Source organism: Centroberyx gerrardi, chromosome 21 (genome assembly GCF_048128805.1).
Source record: "Centroberyx gerrardi isolate f3 chromosome 21, fCenGer3.hap1.cur.20231027, whole genome shotgun sequence".
Taxonomy (NCBI): Eukaryota; Metazoa; Chordata; class Actinopteri; order Beryciformes; family Berycidae; genus Centroberyx; species Centroberyx gerrardi.
In genome coordinates, this window is record NC_136017.1 from 4671805 (window position 1) to 4691053 (window position 19249).

Below are 19249 nucleotides of genomic sequence, written 5' to 3' on the forward strand. Positions count from 1 at the left end.
TATAGTTATATATAGTTTATATACAGTCATGATCAGAGGTGTAGTGTAGCCTGAACTCGGCTTACGAACCTTTTTGCTTGCAGAATGGAGTTTACCTGCCTTTTTTCGGCTGGTATATTTCATTTCAAGGTTTATTTGAAAAGGAACAGATACATAGACATAGAACTTTTTAACAAAAATAGTCTGATGGCACATATAACATTTATAGCCTAAGCAAATTTGCAGTGTTTGTCTCTAGATGGGCTTTTGTTAAAAACTTTTTAGGTATAGAATACACACACAAAAGGACGTTGTCAACATAAGACAGATGGTACCAAAGATGTTTTTTACAGATATTAGAGGGAAAAAATATATATATAGAGAGAGAGAGACTTGACATGACAGGAATTAATCTTAGTATGGAGCATCAAACTGATACACTGTAGGTTAATGTTAAGAAAGATATGGACATTTAAGGAAAAAAATTAAAGCATACATTAATGCTTTTCTCAAAATATAACAGATTTTTTTATTGATACTGGTGGTTGTTCGGCTGACGGTGATCACTGACTGGAGATTATGGCTGTAGTTACCACTTCCTCCTGACCTTCAGGGTCGAGTTATGAGCGTCAGGCAGCCATTAACCCCTGACCCCATTCACACCGAGGACTGCCCCCTCCTCACCTACCCCCACCTACCCCCACCTACCCCCACCCCCTCCTCAGGGTTCCTATGCATGCTGGCAAAGTGCGGATAAGCGTGGAACAGGATTGTAATGACTTCCAGGTCTTTGATGGAATGGGAAAACACAAAAAATAAGGAGAACGTCAGGCAAAAGTGCAGAAAGGAAAGAAACCGGAAACGTATGAAACTGGATTATGATGCTTTCCAGGTCATTCTAAGTATGCAAAGACATGGAAAAAATTAGGTAAAAGTACATAAGATCACCACTCTGAACTCATCCCTGAGAGACTATGTAGGCCTACAGCACTGCAATATGATCAAAAAGGTAATAAAAGGTAAAGAAAGGTAGTAAAAGGTATAAAACAAAGGCAGATAGACCTACAATGTTCAATGTTCTATCAAATTCAGGCATGGAAACGTATAGTAAAGAACATTTTTTGGGGACACTACACAGGACAAATACAGAAGATTTTACATGCAAAACCAACCAACTAAAATGCAAAACATCAAGGTTTTTAACTTTAATCTACAGTAAAGAACAAGATGTGTCACCATGACAAAATAAGGAGGAACCTGCAGATTACAACTTTAACAAATTTGTGTTTTCTTTATATCTCCAGGTTATTGTCAGTCCTGGTGAGCGGTCAGCGGGCGGTCGGGGGGTCAAAGGTCGGGGGTCCAGTGACCATGAGGCAGGCGGTGGAGGCTCAGGTGTTGAACCCCCACTGTGAACTAGGAGAACACGGTCAGTCTGGGAAATGGAGCGTACTGCGACTGCTTTATGTACTAAATGCACTACTTTAGCCTGTGTGTGTACATTCTGATAATCCACTGGTGTGTGTGTGTGTGTGTGTGTGTGTGTGTGTGTGCTCCAGGCCTGCGTCAGATCCTAACAGATGTGATAGAGGAGGTGAGGCAGTCGGTGGACCAGGACATAGACGGGGCCGAGCTGCTGCACAGTCTGCTGAACGCCTCCTGGCTCCAGTCGCTGCTCAAGGTCCGTCTCTGGGTCCATTTAGTGGTTTGGTGTATTTTTCTTCTTCGTGGGTAACTGGCCAATCGTAGATGAGGTGACGTCTGACATATTTCCAGTGTAGCTCCAATGGAGTTTGATATGAGAAAATGTTTCCGGATGTAAAACCTCAGCGGTAAACGTCAGGTTTTGGTGTCAGTCCCTCAGAATCAAAGAGCGAGGGCTTCTTTCTAGAGCCGCCATTTTGCACCGAGAGACGTTCAACAATCATACAGGGAGAAATCCATCGTAGAAGAAGAAGAGAGACCAATTTCTCCACCCACAGGAGCACGAGAGAGACCAGAATGCAATGCAGCAGAGAGACAAGGTTGGGGGTTTGAGTAAAAAGGTGCAGCAACTGTCACTTTTTCTTGACTGGAAAAATCTCTCGCTCTCTTGCTCTTACAAGTTCACGTCCGTTCTCTGGGGGTTGTCAGGAGGCATTGTGGGAAATGTAGGAAATCACTGACTGAAGTAGAAGTAGACGAGGCAGGTTGAGGGAAAGTGGGTTCACCAAAAAAGTAAATTACAACCCTTCATCACAAAATAACTCCTGGAATAGTTCATAACAGAAGGTGTCATTGTGTTTTTTTTAATCCTCTTCTCTCTTCCTCGCAGGTCTATGAGTGTCTTCAACAGTTCCGGACAGATTCTCCAACGCCGGCTCTGAACTACGCATCCGGACTCTCCCTCCAGGTTCGGGTTCACACTTCACATTTACACTTTATTTAGCATTTAGACGGTGCTTCTATCCAGAATGACTCGAATAAATAAATGAGCAGGTAGGGGTTCAGTGTCTTGACACATGGCTGATTATATCCTCTGCTATGTCACGATTGTTTTTAAGCAAATGTCTTCAGTTCTTTATGTAGTGAGTTTTCCTGCCAGCAGCTTTTTTTCCAATACCTGTACCTGTCACTTGTTTTGAATGGTGGATATCTTCCTTTTGGAATAAACTCCCTGAGTAGAAAGGTTCATTTTACTTTCCCAGCGTGACGTACAGAGAGTCACAGCCACCCTATTCAATAGTGCGTAGAGAGAGTAGAGTAAGGGCATGTTAGCACCAAGCATGTTTGAAGTGGTTTAGCTCGGATACTTCCACGGGTTTAATCAAACTCTGGAGCATTTACTCCTTTGGTGTGGTTTGTTTTGCTGGGTGAGGACGATGCCATTTAAAATTAAATGCCATGTAAATTTGAGTCTCAGTCCTCTTCAGTATCTCAGTGAAAGTGTTCTTCTTTTGGCAACCAAGGACTTAAGTTACCTAATGTCCTTTAAGATTAACATAATGCTATCAATCATTTTGTAGGAGTAGATGTCACTTTTTTAAATGATGGATGTCTTATTTGGGAACTAAACTCAGTTCCTCCCTGTGTGCAGCTGCTGTTGGACATCAGAGCGTTGCCCGGCTGCTCCGACGAGGCCAAGGAGCTGTACGGTCTGCTGAGACAGCCTCACCTCCAGGTAAACAACAACACTGCTTTCTGTTTATTTATTCTCACAAATTTACACTAATTGGTCTGATGAAGGTGTTGCAATTAAAGGCCCAAATTTTAATTCAAACATGATTTCTCAGCTTGGTTTTTGAAGATTATGTTTCTCCAGAAGATTATGTGACAATAACACAAATTGGAATTAAAACACATTTCCAAGTAAAACAACTTTGGTTAAGGTTAGGGAAAGGTTTTGGTCATAGTTAAATTAGAAAAAGTTTCTCTGAAAATGAAACCTTCACAGTAGAAAACAACCTCCTTACTTTCCACGTAGGTGGTAAACTGAGCTCACTACGAACCGCTTATCCCTTAAAATAACCTTACATTTACATCATTTTACATTAATTCACCCCTTAATTCAAGCAAAATCCCCTTAAAATTAGTTAAGGGAGTTATTAATGTAGGAGACCCCATCGAAAACATCCTTAAACACCCCCTTAATGTTTCACTTTCTAATATAATGAAAAATTCAGGAAGACAGGAACTCTTTCCCTTAATAACTCATTAATAACCCTGTAAACCTGCACAAAAGACATAAAAAAAACTTTAATTACTAATCAACCCCATGAATAAATCCCTTAAAAACCCATGATACTAACCCTTACTGTTTTTTTTAAAGCTGTGTTATTTTTAATGGATAGTTAATGTTTATGTAATGGAGAAATTAAGGACATTTCAGGGATAAAAATTAACGGGTTTGGTTTCGTAGTGTGTGGAGATCAATAATGTATCACATCATTATTATTGGATGCTGTTTGTGTCCCAGGCGCTCCTGTCGGCCCATGATACGGTGGCCCAGAAGGACTTTGAGCCGGTGCTGCCGCCGATGCCGGACGAGCTGCCGGACGATGAGGAAGCCACCAGGATCATCTGCCTGGTGAAGAACAAGCAGCCGCTGGTGAGCGACAGAGAGACGGCCTCCATTCTGTTTCTATTGTTTTTTTATTATTAAAGGGATTGACAGCAGTAACTCACCAAGATCAGATGCAGCTGCAACATAATTTTGCTGATTTTGTTGGTGTCTGATTTGCTATTTTTATTGATAGATGAGAACATAGCGGAGGGATACCATTTAGGTGAGATAGTTCCTGTTTGGACTGGATCTACTTTTATATTTTAAATACTAATTTTAGTGCAAACCAAGAATAGAAATGCAAAATGAGGATGGACCCAGGATGCTTTGTTGATCTGTTGTTGAATCTGCTCACAAACGTGTTAAATGTCACTTTTCAGGCTATTTTCATGGCTTCATAGTAGTTTATATTCTGTTTTCATGGCAGTCAAGTGCCAAAATGTGCCCTTTTTTTATTATGTAGCACTTGTGTGTACTATCTTTATCATCCACCAAGATTTGAGCATTTTTAAAATTCAATAATTGTCATAAAATTAAGCTTGGGGGAGTTTTGTCCTTTGACCTGCGGCCTGAGCTGACCGACCTGCCTGTTCAAACTTGTCCAGCGTCTGAAAATGAGGTTAGGTTTTGATGGGATCGCCCCCCTTTTGTTACGCATGAAAGTCAGTTTTTTAATCCCACACCACAAAAACCGGTTTGCTGGGATCAGGGAAAAATTCATCAGACCGGCTTCTCTTCTCAGAGTTTAGTGACGTTATTCACACCCCGGGATTGCAAAAAAATTGAGATTTTAATGAGAAATTGCAGTTGGCTATCCCTTTAGAGGAGAGTCAGCAGCTAACACCTGTAGTGGTTTTATTTAGACTGCGGGGAGAATAGAGGTAGACACAGTAGAGAATAAAGTGCCCATATCAGTGCCCATAAACCAATGGGCACTGATATTTAGTGTGTAGATCAATTGGCATCTGCAATAGCTGGCCACCAGAATCCTGTCTTAAATTAAGGTCTGGAAAAAATATGAATTTTAAGGGGGGAAGTGTGTAGGAATCCTGATTATAAAACTTCTTATAGCCAGAGGTAAGATATTTACATATTGAATGCTTTCGGGTTTATTCTATCCAAACTTAAAATTTTCTGCGCACAAGAATACACATGTAGTGTTAATTTCTAAAATGCTAAAATGTTAATCATTCAATATCACTAAAATATAGATGGTCCATTCTATAAAAGACTTAAATTTCCCATAATCCTTTGAAAAGTAGTAGCCTATCATTTGTTTAATTTTGTGCTGTCAATCATTTTGAGGTAGGTGTCACTTTTTTCAACAGAGAAACAGCAGAAACCGTTTGAAGAGAAGGATTTTTAAGAATAAAAAATAACAGAATGGCTCTTGATGAGTTTTGTGTGATTTGATATCGCTTTTCTGTACATGTCAGGCTCATTTATTATGAATCACTGCCAAATACTTAGTTATTATCTGTTGTACAAGTCTTCTTTTTATCATTGGTGATTGTTTTGCTCCTTTTATTTTACGGCACAAAGTACTAGACTATTTGTATAATATGATGAGAATTTACATAGCAGATATTCCATCTTCTAAACCCTACTTGTGACCACTGAAGGTGTTAAATCCTGTGCAGGTTGTGGCTCTTTACGCTTCCCTCTATCTTTTGAGTGACCCTGTTTTCTCGCAGCCTTGCGACCGCCGGATCGTCGGGCTACCGCTGCCCGGCGCGTCCCCCCCGCGTGAAAATAGCCCCAGAGGTGCGATACGCAGTCACTGGGACTCCCTGAGGCGCCTGACCCGCCAGAGGCTGACCCGAGGCGGGGCAGCCGGGGTCCAGGGCGCGGCCGCCGGGTGCCAGAGCCTGGAGGTCGAGGAACCGTTGAGGCGGCGCGTCCGGAGAGGCACCTACCCCTCCACCGAACCGCTGTGTCGCCCTCCAGCGGCGCGGCCGTACCCTCCGCCTCGCTACCAGCCGATGTGCAGCTGTAGACTTTGCTCTAGCGACCCGATGAGCCGGTGTAGAGTTTGTTATACCAATTCACTCTGGGGGGAAAGTCTGCATCGCTCCGCCCCTTCAGTCTACAGCTCCGTTTTGATTGGTAAGAATACACTACCAGTCAAAAGTCTGGACACACCTGATTGAATGTACTACGTTTTTCATTCTCTTAAGGCCATTTTGATCTAAAGGTTTATGCTTAAATGCTTGAAATGAGTTTCTTAGACAAATATAAATAGTGAAGTTGATCCTATGTATGAATTTCTTTCCAAAGCCTTTGCCTTTCCATCAAGGCAAAGGGCGGCTGCTTTAAAGAATCTAAAATATAAGATCGTTTTGATTTGTTTAACACTTTTTTGGTCGCTGCATAATTCCATTTGGCTTATTTCATAGTTTTGATGTCTTTACTATTATTCTAAAATAAAGAGAAATTTGGTGTGTCCAAACTTTTGACCGGTTGTGTATGTTGGTGTTTCATCGGCCGTCATTCATCACCATCCACTCCTGATGATTCATGGATTAATAATGTCTGTTTTTATACCTTCCATCTCCGTCGTAAATCCTCCTCCTCCTCCTCCTCGCCCTATGGAGACAACATCATCGAGGAGCTAGACAGCGGCGATGAAGATGTAAGAGGAGAGTCCGCCAACACCCCACCCCTCCGGCGGTGGACGGTGTCTCCCTCACGCCTCACCGCCACCTACTACTCCAACACGGACGACTACTTCCACCCCGGCGTGCCCCCGAGGCTCCGGAGCCACGGCCCCCGCATCCGCACGGCTCCCCCCAGCCCCATGCGCCCCCGGGGGGCGCTGGAGGTCCCGCGGGTGCCCCATGTGGAGCTGGCCAAGCAGGAGAGCCTGGACGAGCTGAGGTCCACGGTGCAGCTGGCCGCCAGCTCCATGGAGAGCAGCACCAAGGACATCAAGGTCCTGGGGGAAAAGATGGCGGCCGCCACCGAGCGCATGTCGGAGAGCGTGCAGGACAACGCCCAGGCGCTGATGCTCCTCGCCCAGGTGGTGGACAGGCTGCAGACGCTCCTGGCCGCCACCGGGACGGAGACAGACTCCCCGACAAGCACCAGAGCAAAGCCTGACGCCGCTGAACAAGAGCCACCCAAAGGTGATCGCACACCCAGAACTTCCAAGAGCCAAACTCTGAAGAGCCGAGGGCAGCATCCGTCCCTGACCCACCAATCCAGATGCTCCTTTCCCTCACCTCCTTCCTCCTCCTCCAGCTCACTGAGCGGCTCCCTGGACGCTCCCTCCACCTCCAAGGGGACCAGCTGTCTGCTCGCATCCTGCCACGGGTCGCCCCGGACCGGCCTGAAGACCAAGACCGCCCCTTCTCCTTCGACGAAGCACATCCAATCTGAGCTCCAAGCGCCCAAGCCTCCTCTCTCCAACGGCCTGGTAGAGGAGCCCAAGGAGCCGGACCACGATGTGACGGGAAGCCTCTCCAACCAGTGGAAGAAGAAGAAGAAGAAGAAGAAGAAGAAGACGCAGACGTGAGAGAAGACGAAAGATGGCTTCTTCTTGAGAGGCCGCCGTTTGCTGCGATGGACCGCTTGGTCACCGCTTGCTCACCTTCAAACAGGCGTAACTCTCTTTTTTTATTCTTTCATCGTTGCATTCTTTGTCGTTCTCCACCGTCTCTACCGTCTCCTGCCCTCTTCGCTCCAATGTCCAATGTGCATTTCATGAATTCCTGTCCGTGTCCCGTCTTCTTTCCAACATCATCTGTCCATTTTGTGAAGGTGAACTTCGTCAGCGTTCTTTTATGTTTGACTCTGTTCCTCCCGTTCAACAAATATTCATGTTTGCATTGAAAACTGTCATGAATAAAACCTTCCAAGCTCTTCTGCCATTTCACTCCCCGGTGTCTCCATCCTGTCATGGCTCTCCACAAACCACGTCAGTTTCATTGGTATTTGAAAGTCTGCAGACCACAGTACAAGTAATCCTCAGTTTTAAGAGATTTAATGGTTTAGGATTGTCTCTGAGTCTCTTTACAGGGCATTTAATCTGTTATACATTGGATTTTATTTTCAATCTAAGAGCTTCCTTTTGACTATGGGCTAATTTTCACCACTTTAAGGTTTATTCTTTCCAGATTTCATATTTCAGCCTTCAAGAACGGACATGAAGAGTTTGTTTCCAAAGCGCTCAATATCCGTTTTTGAACAAAAAAATCATTACATGAAGTTCATATTTTAGTATCTCTTTATCATTCGTCAACAAAGGACTTCAGTTACACAAAAACCATCATTTGTTTTCATTTTGTTCTATTATAATGATAGGTAGGTGTCATTTTCACAAATGGTGGATATGTCATTTTGGATAAAAAATGTCTTCATATTTTAATTGTTGGAGTTGCTAGTTAGTATAGTTTCTGGACAGAATCAAACCTGATGCGTCTCATTTGTCATTTCAATCCCTAATGTGTCATGTCCATCCTTGCCATCCATGTCTTTCAATAACATGTATCAGTGGTTCTCAACGTGGGGTCCGGGGACCACCAGGGGTCCTTGAGGGGATTCCAGGGGGCCCCCAGCAAATTGACCAATTATTAAACCTCACCATTATTTCCTTTACAAGAAGTGAACACAATTATAGAAAGTAGCAGAATGACTGTTTTGATCATAGTTTCTCTGTTATCTCTCTGCCTACAATACAGATAGTTATGGAATTCAGGACAAAATCATATCTAACAATAAAAATATTCTCAGATTTGGGTTCGAGAGACAAAATCTCATCAAATGGGGGTCTGTGGCTCTAATGTGGACTAAATTAGGGGTCCTTGATATGAAAAAGGTTGAGAATCACTGACATATATTACACACTGCATCTTCATTCATCAGTCACAACGAACATGCTTCAGCTATACAGCCTTCAGTAACATCATGTATAGCTGAAAGATGTTCGCTTTGAAGACACGGATCGTTCATTTTTCCAGTTTTTGCGAGTTTTCAAGCCTTTCGCACCTCACTCTGTCTGTCTGTTGGTGTTTGATCGGAGCCTCTGTCTGTGTTACTCCACACTACAGCAGGTTTATTTAATCTAGATTTGTATCTTTTCTGTCCCAGGGAGCGACTATAAAGAGGAATGAGACCACAGGGGAGATTTTTGTGGCTCGGGTGATTCACGGAGGGCTGGCCGATCGAAGTGGTGAGCCTCTCTCTCTCTTTCACTCTCTCTCTCTCTCTCTTTGTCTTCTATTTTGACTTGCTTTAATTAAGTGCTTGAGAAAGTGTGAAGTTGATAGTTATTTGATTTGTGTGTGTGTGTGTGTGTGTGTGCAGGTCTGCTCCATGCGGGGGACAGGATCATCGAGGTGAATGGTTTTCCTGTGGACGGGCTGGAACCTGAGCAAGTTATCCAAGTCGTGGTAGGTCAAAACATTACTGTCCTGAGTCCATTTTTTGCATTGTTAGATTTTTTTGTTTGTTTTTGATATAGCAGTGGTGTCTACGAGATCACATTTTGTCCTTTAATTACAGCGCCCTCATTAGGCCAATCAGTGTAAAAAAACACATGCACTCACCCTGATTTTATCACAATTTCCAACAATATCCAGTCCAACCTGTAGGGGTGGATACTTTCCAGGAAAATGTATTGCACTTAACAGTATGGTGGGACAATATATTGAAATTCAATATATCACAATACAAAAATATGACTTAATTGAGATATTAGGTACATTTTATTCTGCTGTTGTAATCTTGACTATTAGTAGGCTTGACCGTCACAATTTCACAAGCTATCCATCCAAATTATATTATTTGCGCTTTGCAATGACATTTTTAAATCGTTGTTTACATTCTAGCAGCTAATGGCATCGCTAGAAAGATTTGTGTCTCAGAAATAAACATAATTGTTGTTATCGAACTTTTATTTATTACATCGTATTGTGAGAGAAACATATTGTCCCATTCCTAGTTAACAGCATCTTAACACAGTCAAACCAGATTCATGTACATGATGTTGTACGGTGAATAATGCTTTATATAATGCATGACATTTTTTCTGATGTTATTATAATTGCATCCAATCAGCAGGCCAGGCAGCAGGGCACCATCATGTTCAAAGTTGTTCCCATCACAGAGAGACCGGTCCACAACCAGACGATGGTGAGCCAGCTTCTATTCTTACTTTATTCATCTTTTATCGCTGTTCTCCAGCCTCTCTCTCTCTCTCTCACACAAACAAACACACCGCACCATTATAAACCAGACATGGGGACTCGAGTCACATGACTTGGACTCGAGTCAGAGTCAGAATTGTTACTGCTTGAGACTTGACTTGATGCACGAAGAGAAGACTTGAGACTTGACTTGACTTGAAAAGGTTTCTAAAGTCTTGACTTGAGATCTTGTGTTTGTGTAAATGACTTAGATTGAAAGTGATGATATTTGTTCCAGCAGACGACTGAATTTAAATTCTGTTTTCTGAATTTGTATGGAATGATTGAATTTATTGAAGTTGAAACTGATTATAGAAATCAAACTCATGATGCTCTTACCAAGTTTTTATCCTATTAAAACCATATTGCATTGAAAAGTCCTAGATATTTAGTTTTCTTTAAGATATTAAATTGATGCTGGACTCTTGATTTGTTCTGACTTGACTTGCTGTTTTACAATTAGATTTGAGACTTGACTTGAAACTTGTGCCTCAAGACTTGAGACTGACGTGGGACTCATTTGTGTGTGTTGGGTGTTAGCTGTACGTGCGAGCCATGGCCGACTACAGCCCTCAGCAGGACCCCACCATCCCCTGTGCCGACGCCGGTATGAGCTTCAGGAAGGGCGACGTCCTGGAGATCGTGGACCAGACGGACGCCCTCTGGTGGCAGGCCAGGAAGCTGCCCAGCACCACCGCCTGCGCCGGCCTCATCCCCTCCACCAACCTGCTGAAACGGTGAGGCGGCTGAGGGTTAACTGTCATTGTGAAGATTTATTTAGTGGCTGTCAGTGCTGCACCAAGTTTTGGTATCAGTATCAATTTTAAGGTATCACTGAGGAATATTGGCTTCACCAAAACAGCAGAGTTTGGGGAAATTAGCTCAGAAACCATACTCTTTTTCAGCAACGCCCTGCTTTACTTACACAAAGTTACACATATTCACAGTGGGAGCTGCCCAGTACAACCACAGTCTTCCACTGTGCCTTGCTCAAGGGCAGGCGGACGATGTGCTTTAAAGGCGGGGCAGAGTGTTTCTCATCCACCTTCACCACCCACAGTGTTCCAGGAATTTTGATTTTTGTGAATGAAGAGTCGACCACATACACACTTGTCTGGGTTCGGTTTTTTCCAGTTTCCCTGGTGATGTTTAAAATCAGAAAGCTGGTGGTGACAAGACAAGGTCATGGAAACCTATAGCAAAGAGTTTGTAGCTTTTATGAAAAGGTCATGTTGTATGGGGTGTGGTGTCGTGTTGGTGTCACTGTGTGGTGTGATGTCATGTTGTGGTGACCTTATTCCCATGGCAGCCATTTTGAACTGAACAATACGTCACACTCAGAGTGGGAAACTACCGGCGGATTGGCATTTATGTGACACTATAAGTGAGGACTTCAGATAGACCTAACAGTTAGAAAATTAGCTAGAAATCTCAGGAACAACAACTACAAAACCGCTCGAATTTAGCATGGAAGTTAGCTAGCTTACCAGCTAGTTAGCTACTAGGCTAGATTCTGGTAGCTAGCTATAGTGGGCTAAATATTACCTTCAAATGTTAACCAATATCCTTCTGGATTTCATGTTTAATGTCAATCTTGGTACACAACAGCAGGGCAGAGCTGATATGTAAGTTCAAGATGGCCACCGCAGGAATCTATTATGTGTTGTGTTGTGTAGATAAGAATGGTGTGACGTTTCAAATGGGCCGCGCCTTTTTTTAATTGCCTCTAACCTTTTCACCTCTGTCACAAACAACTGCCTGATCATAATAACGGAATTATCTGAACTGTCACAAAATGCTAACAAGCTAGCAAACTTCTGTGCAAACTTCCGTTCAATACAGGAGCCATGTTAGCATTTTGACACTTCAAGAAAAAAACATTTTAATGATCATGCTGTTGTTTGACAACTGTGCAAAGGTAACGACAAAATATTTACGCCATATACATTTCACATACAGACAAAGCAACCACAGAAAATGTCGATTTAGCATTTAGCTCACAGAAACTGAATAGGGTTTCGCACTTGTACCGCACTTTGTAGGCGCGGCCTTTTTGCCGCGTCATCGCCATTCTTATCTATGGTGTTGGTGGCGTCACGTTGTGTTAACCTGAAGCTGCATCTGTTGACAGGAAGCAGAGGGAGTTCTGGTGGTCTCAGCCTTATCAGCCACATGCCTGCATTCAGACCTGTGAGTTTCAGTCTCTCAACCGATCATACAGTCATCTCTGATCATATAGTCATCTCTGATCTTAGTCATCTCTGATCATATAGTCATCTCTGATCTTAGTCATCTCTGATCATACAGTCATCTCTGACCTTATAGTCATCTCTGATCATATAGTCATCTTTGACCTGACCTTATAGTCATCTCTGATCTTATAGTCATCTCTGATCTTATAGTCATCTCTGATCATATAGTCATCTCTGATCATATAGTCATCTTTGACCTGACCTTATAGTCATCTCTGATCATATAGTCATCTCTGATCATATAGTCATCTCTGATCATATAGTCATCTCTGATCATACAGTCATCTCTGACCTTATAGTCATCTCTGATCATATAGTCATCTTTGACCTGACCTTATAGTCATCTCTGACCTTATAGTCATCTCTGACCTTATAGTCATCTCTGATCTTATAGTCATCTCTGATCTTATAGTCATCTCTGATCATATAGTCATCTCTGATCATATAGTCATCTCTGATCATATAGTCATCTCTGATCATATAGTCATCTCTGATCTTATAGTCATCTCTGATCATATAGTCATCTCTGATCATATAGTCATCTTTGACCTGATCATAGTCTATCTTTGACCTGACCTTATAGTCATCTCTGATCTTAGTCATCTCTGATCATATAGTCATCTCTGATCTTATAGTCATCTCTGATCTTACATCCAGGTTGATTCAGTTTCAGACTTGATAGTCCCTGTACAACTGGGTTTCACTTTGATAAATAGCTGCAATTGTCTTTCACCCCATGCTTACCTGAAGTGAGCACTGTAGATGAAGGTAAGCAATAATTGCGTTTGTATTTTATATTTTAGGCATTAAAGCGAACTTAGCCATTAAGCGATGATAACATAGACACTGTCCCATGTGTTGATTGTTAGCTCCGATGCTCCATGCCACACACATACACACACACACACACACGCACACACACGCACACACACACATGTTCAGCAGTCAGAATGAACTTTGAAGGTCCTTTGTCTGAATTCAAATATAATTTTTCTTACTTTTTTTTCACCCACAGAAGAAGATCTGATCGCCATTGATGAGAAATGTCTTGAAGCAGGTAAGGCACACACACACGCACACACACACACACACACACACACTGTTTGTTAAAAGTACTTTACAATGAAATTTTACTTCACTTGTGATCAACTTGCATGTTTTTTTCTGTCTTACAGATGAGGAGGCATTTGAATCCGGTAGGTAAGTCTTTGTTGAGTAAAGTCATTATGATTTATAATGTGATCATACTGCTGTTAAATTTGTTTACAGTTTATTCAGAAAAGGTGGTTTAATCTACCTGCGTTTGTTTAGGAATATGTTTCTTTTTAGAATATTGTGTTTGGGCATTATAACATAAATCCTTAAATATTGGAAAAATACTAAAGCACCACCTTTCACAGAATGGATGGATTTATTGATTAAAACAACTTCATATGAAATTATGTTAACTGGAGGGTTAGAGAATTATGATAAAGAAACAAGAGAGACATGGAAAAAATTCTCTATTTTCTTAAAGGCTCATAAAGGGGCAAAATGTTTTTTCATGTATTTTGGCATGTATTTGTCTTTAGTGTCATGTGTTGTGTATGTATGTTTATAGGCTACATGTTGTGCGTATGATGGAAAATGAAAAATAAAAAATTATGAGTAGGAAAAAAAAGGAATATACACCAGTTGCAACAAGGTGATGTATAGGTATCCAATGGGCACCTAGATTGCCTGATACTGTATTAAAATAAATATTAATATCAGTCTCTGTAGGTTCTGTGTGTGTTTTCATTACATGTGACAGATGCAACGCCTTGCTCTGTCTCCCGTTCTTCAGCTGAAGCCTTTGTTGTTGTTGTTGTTGTTGTTGTTGTTGTTGTTTCTTTTCCGATCTTTCCTGCTTTCTGTCGGGGAAACGTCAGAGGAGTTCAGAGAAGGTGAGAAAAGCCTCAGTGTTTGTTTACCTGTCTGCCTGCTTGAGCATCCAGCTGGGAAACTGTGTGCTCTAACTAAGTGCTTTAAAATAACAACTAGCAGTGCTTTTACTGAATATTGTGGCTGCAATATGAAGCATATCGAGTGTCGTGAAATCTCATGTGATATCTGAGAAACCACCGGTCTGATTTTGTTCCACTGATTAAAAATTACACTGATTGACCTAATGGAGACGCAATAATTAAAGATCAAAATTTTAACTCAAATGTGATATTTTAGACACCACTGGTCTGATTTTGATGAAGGGATGATGCATCTTGTTACTGATTGGCTCAAGGGATGCTTGCATCATTCATAGGGGACGGCATGTTTACCTGTTCCATATCATTTTGTTTTTTTTAGCACATTTTGAGCACAATTTTGAGGGTGAAAATGAAATGCTAATGCTCTGGATTTAATTGTTTTGAATGTAATGAAAGATTTTCTCCAACATACAACTTGACATGTAGGCCAGAGAAAACTGCAGCCTGTTGGGATTTTGAAAATGCAGAATTCATTAGTGCAATTTGGATTCTTTTTCAATTAATTGTGCTCCCTAGATGATGATGATTGGCTGTTATTTATTTTTTATTACTTACAGCAGCTTTTGATACTGAGGACTTAACTCATGTGACAGCGTAATGAGTTTTGCATGTACTGTATGTTGAGCCTGTAAACATTTCTTTGCTTTGCCGAATTTCACCCACATTCTCCTCCACTGGCATGAATATTTTCTCTTTGCTTCCCTTCCATGTAAACCAGAAGAGGGTGAATTCAGCAGCAACTCTGAAGCGTTCTACTTAGGTAAGCCTGCAGACTTTGGATTTTTCAGTGCAAGTATTGCATAGATGACTTGACATTTTATTTTATATTTTCCTAGAAGAATTATATTTTTCCTGCTTTGATTTCAGTCTGACCCCAACATAGCTATTACTAAGGAAGCTATGCTAAAAGTCAAAATGTTAAAAGTCATCAGCACACATCAGGTGGTGATGCAGGCAGTCAGGTGGTCAGAGAGACCGTCCTGTAACCAGAATGTCCCAGGTTCAACCCCGAGTTTCCATCCCCTGTCAGCTCCTGGGACGCTGCTCTGTGGCTGACCCTGACCTCTGACCTCTGACCTATGAAGACAAAACGAAATACAATATCCTCCCCCCCCCCCAAAAGCGTTCAATGCAGTATCTCAAAAACTAACCCTGGTTCTTCTGCAGTGGGCTTCAGGCGGAGCATGCGTCTGTGCCGCCGCAGGTGTCACAGCACCAGCCAGCCGTCCTGCCACAGCCGCTGTCCCAGCAGCTGCTACAGCGCCCCGTCCAGCCCGTACGAGGAGGTGGTGCGCTACCAGCGCCACCTGCAGGACACGCACCGCCTCATCGCCCTGCTGGGTGGGTAAACCCTCTGCTGGGACGCTACTGTTGCACTCTTTGTTGTGGGTTCAGTGAAGATAATGAGGGAATAAAACGCTCAGGACACTTAGGGTTCATTCTCAAAAAACGTCTGTATCAGTGTGTCCCTTCCCTCCATGAACATGTGCTTCTCTTTTATTTTCTCTGACCTGGTTTCCTCCACTGTTTCAAAAAAGATTATACACAGATACAGAAAACAACACTACGAAACCAAACCCCTTAATTTTATCCCTAAAATGTCCTTAATTTCTCATTACATAAACATTAATTATCCATTAAAAATAACAGCTTTAGTGGTAAAGTAAGTAAGTAGTATCATGAGTTTTTAAGGGATTTATTCATGGGTTGGTTTGTAGAGACACTAGAAATTAAGGGATTTTTATGCCTTTTATGCACGTTTACAGTTTATTAATGAGTTATTAATGGAAAGTTCCTGTCTCCCTGAATTCTACATTAAATTAGAAATTAAGGAGTCAAAAAATTAAGGGGTGTTTAATGTGGTTTTGATGGGGTCTCCTCCATTAATAACTCCCTTATTTAATTTTAAGGGGATTTTGCATGAATTAAGGGGTGAATTAATGTAAATGTAAGGGTATTTTCAGGGATTACTGGTTGGTAGAGTAATGTTTCAGCCCTGGCAGGTCTTCATCAGGTCACCAGGAGCTTTTCGGTGTTCAGACTCACTTCAGAGAGCGAAGAAGACGACCCCGTAAAGCTCATCAGTCAGCTGTTTGTTCTCAGGTCCTTCTGGTGTGGGGGTGAATGAACTCCGGAGGCGCCTGATTGAAATCAACCCCGACATCTTCCAGGGAGCCCTGCCTCGTACGTACCTCCATCTTTATTGACGTGCACCGGGGAAACATCATAAGCTGAATTAAAGGAAAAATCCGCCCTAAAATACCTGAACGCTGTTAACAAGCTGTTGATGATTCTGGGTCCATTTAGTAGTTTGGTGCATTTGTCTTCTTCTAGTTATCTATCTTAGTTATCTATTATCTTTGTCAGTATGGACTTCTTTAACTTGTTGAGTGTCTCTGCACCAATATCACCCATAAAAAAAAAAACACCTGTATATATTTTGTACTTTGAGAATAAAGTGTTTCCTTGGTTTCCTTCCCCAGACACGTCAAGGGCACCCAAGGGCTACGAGGAGCCTGGCAGAGAATATCTGTTCACCAGCCGGGAGATGTTCGACAACATGGTGTACAACAACAGGTACGACTGAACCGCCTCCACTGTGAATCCGTCAATAATGAATGAATGTTGTGGAGATGCCGCCCCTCTTCATTGCGGCTCTTATTAAGGCTGCACAAACAGCTGAGAAACTATCACAATACTGACCTTAGTGTTTTGTTTTTATTTCAGTTTCACATCAGTCTTTCATTTTATTCAAACTGAATAAATATCAGCATTCAAATCTAATTTTTTTCACCCCCACACACATTTTTGAATATTTCATTTTGGTAAAAAAAAAAAAAAAAAGGTATCTATAGGTATATATAGAAAAATCTTTTATTTTATTAAATCTGAGCAAATCCTAAGCATTAGCAACATACTTACTTACATACATATTTATTTGGACATAATTTAAGGTCAAATTTTTTAACCGGAACGTAATATATATCTGACACCACTGGTTTGATTTTGATGAAACTTTTGTCACAGTGTTCTGGTGTTTACAAATATACACTGACTGGCCTGATGGGGGCGCTATAATTAAAAGTCCAAATGTCAAACTGAAAGGCCGTAACTGCTACACTTTAAATCCAATTTTGATGAAACTTGGAGGGACGATGCATCTTGTTGCTGATTGGCTAAAAGAGTGGCTGCATCATTCGTGAGGGACAACATGTTAACTGTTTAAACACCGGAGAAGAAATGAGAAAAAGCTGTGTCCGCATGTTTCACTAGTCATATCACAATCACAATATTCAGAAAGTGAATTGCATTGTGATTTTTTTTTGCCAAAATAAGCCGATCCCTTGTGGTGTCCAACAGGTTTCTGGAGTACGGCGAGTACAAAGGGAATCTGTACGGCACCAGCATCGAGGTTGTGAGAGAAGTTTTAACCGGCGGGAAGATCTGCATCATCGACATCGAGCCAAACGTAGGTCCAACCCATAAAACCCTGATCCAGCATTTATTTATTCTGCATAAAATGGAACAGAAGCAAGAATGAATATGCATGTCAGTGGTAGAAATTCAGATGCGCATTACACATTTGCACTATCAATGATTTTGTATCAGCAGGTCTCACTTTGGGTTTTTTTTTAAGCGGTGTATATCTCTATTAGAAATGTAATTTTTCATTTGTTTTTCATGGCTCCAGGCCATTCAAGCGGTGCGGACCCACGAGTTGAGAGCGTACATAATCTACGTGAAGCCGCCGCCAGCGGAGCGCCTCAGGGTGTCCAGACAGAACGCACACATCACCACCGACTACTACACCAACCGACCCTTCAAGGTGAACCATCAGGCCATCAGGCGACTGCATCACTCTTATGTGCTTTATTCCAAGCTACAGAAGCCCATTGAGGACATACATTCATACATTTTATTTACGTTTTCCCATCATAACAAGTTAATTTTCTTTGTTTTCTCGAGATATTGAGTTATTTATGTCATTATCTCGTAACAACACATTTTATTTTCCCAATAATTTTCTCATTATCTCGTAAAAAAAAACAAAAAAACAAAAAAAAGTCTCTTCCCTTTCAAATTAAACTCTTCCCTTTCAAATGAAACAAGTTTTTCTCATTCCCCGAGCACATTATCCTGTAATATGACGCTGTAGACGGATCTGAAATCCCCCTGGCTGTCGTTTCCCTCAACAGGAGGAAGACTTCCAGGAGATGGAGGAGGCCGCCAGGAAGATCGAGTCCCACTACTCGCACTTCTTTGACCACGTGATCGTCAACGACGACCTGCAGGACGCCTGCCTCCAGCTGCTGAAGGTGGTGAGGAAGGCCCAGGACGAGCCGCAGTGGGTTCCTGCCAGCTGGATACGACCCACCAATCAGTCATAAGAGAGGAGAGAGGAGAGGAGAAGGCAGGATAGATAAGAATGACGTGACGTTTCAAATGGGCCACGCCTAAGAAGTAATTGATGCAACTAACCTATTCCGTTTCAATGAGCAAATCGACATTTTCTTTGTTGCTTTTTCTGTTCTAATAATTGATGTGACATGTATATGGTGTTGTTAATCACCCTTAACCTTTTCACGGCTGTCAAACAACTGCATGATTATTATAATTTAATTATCTGGAAGACACAAAATGCTAACAAGCTAGCAAACTTTCGTACAAGAGAGGAGTCATGTTAGCATTTTGAAACTTCAAGAAAAAAACATCTTGCTGTTGTTTGACAACTGTGAAAAGGTAACAAAAAATTATTTACACTGTATACATTTCACATAAATTATT

The 19249-nt window shown here is 41.8% G+C and overlaps 1 protein-coding gene across 1 annotated transcript; it reads left to right on the forward strand.

Moving 5' to 3' along the window:
• Positions 1-1350: 1350 nt before the first annotated feature.
• mpp4b (MAGUK p55 scaffold protein 4b) lies at positions 1351-18852 on the forward strand. The gene is made up of 21 exons (XM_071927456.2): positions 1351-1408; positions 1539-1660; positions 2294-2371; positions 3056-3139; positions 3935-4066; positions 9110-9191; positions 9326-9411; positions 10082-10153; positions 10747-10943; positions 12338-12396; positions 13209-13226; positions 13474-13515; positions 13634-13654; positions 14369-14383; positions 15183-15224; positions 15632-15805; positions 16568-16648; positions 16948-17041; positions 17825-17933; positions 18156-18290; positions 18661-18852. The coding sequence occupies exons 1-21, from the start codon at positions 1351-1353 to the stop codon at positions 18850-18852; spliced, it is 1893 nt and encodes a 630-aa protein (XP_071783557.1).
• Positions 18853-19249: the final 397 nt, after the last annotated feature.

What these genes read in the sequence shown, in the direction of transcription:
- mpp4b (XM_071927456.2), top strand. Translation starts at nt 1,351, where the DNA reads ATGAGGCAGGCGGTGGAGGCTCAGGTGTTGAACCCCCACTGTGAACTA. An exon ending in AGGGCTGGCCGATCGAAGTG is followed by an intron (nt 9,192 to 9,325) that starts GTGAGCCTCTCT and finishes GTGTGTGTGCAG; the next exon opens with GTCTGCTCCATGCGGGGGAC. An exon ending in CTCTGAAGCGTTCTACTTAG is followed by an intron (nt 15,225 to 15,631) that starts GTAAGCCTGCAG and finishes GTTCTTCTGCAG; the next exon opens with TGGGCTTCAGGCGGAGCATG.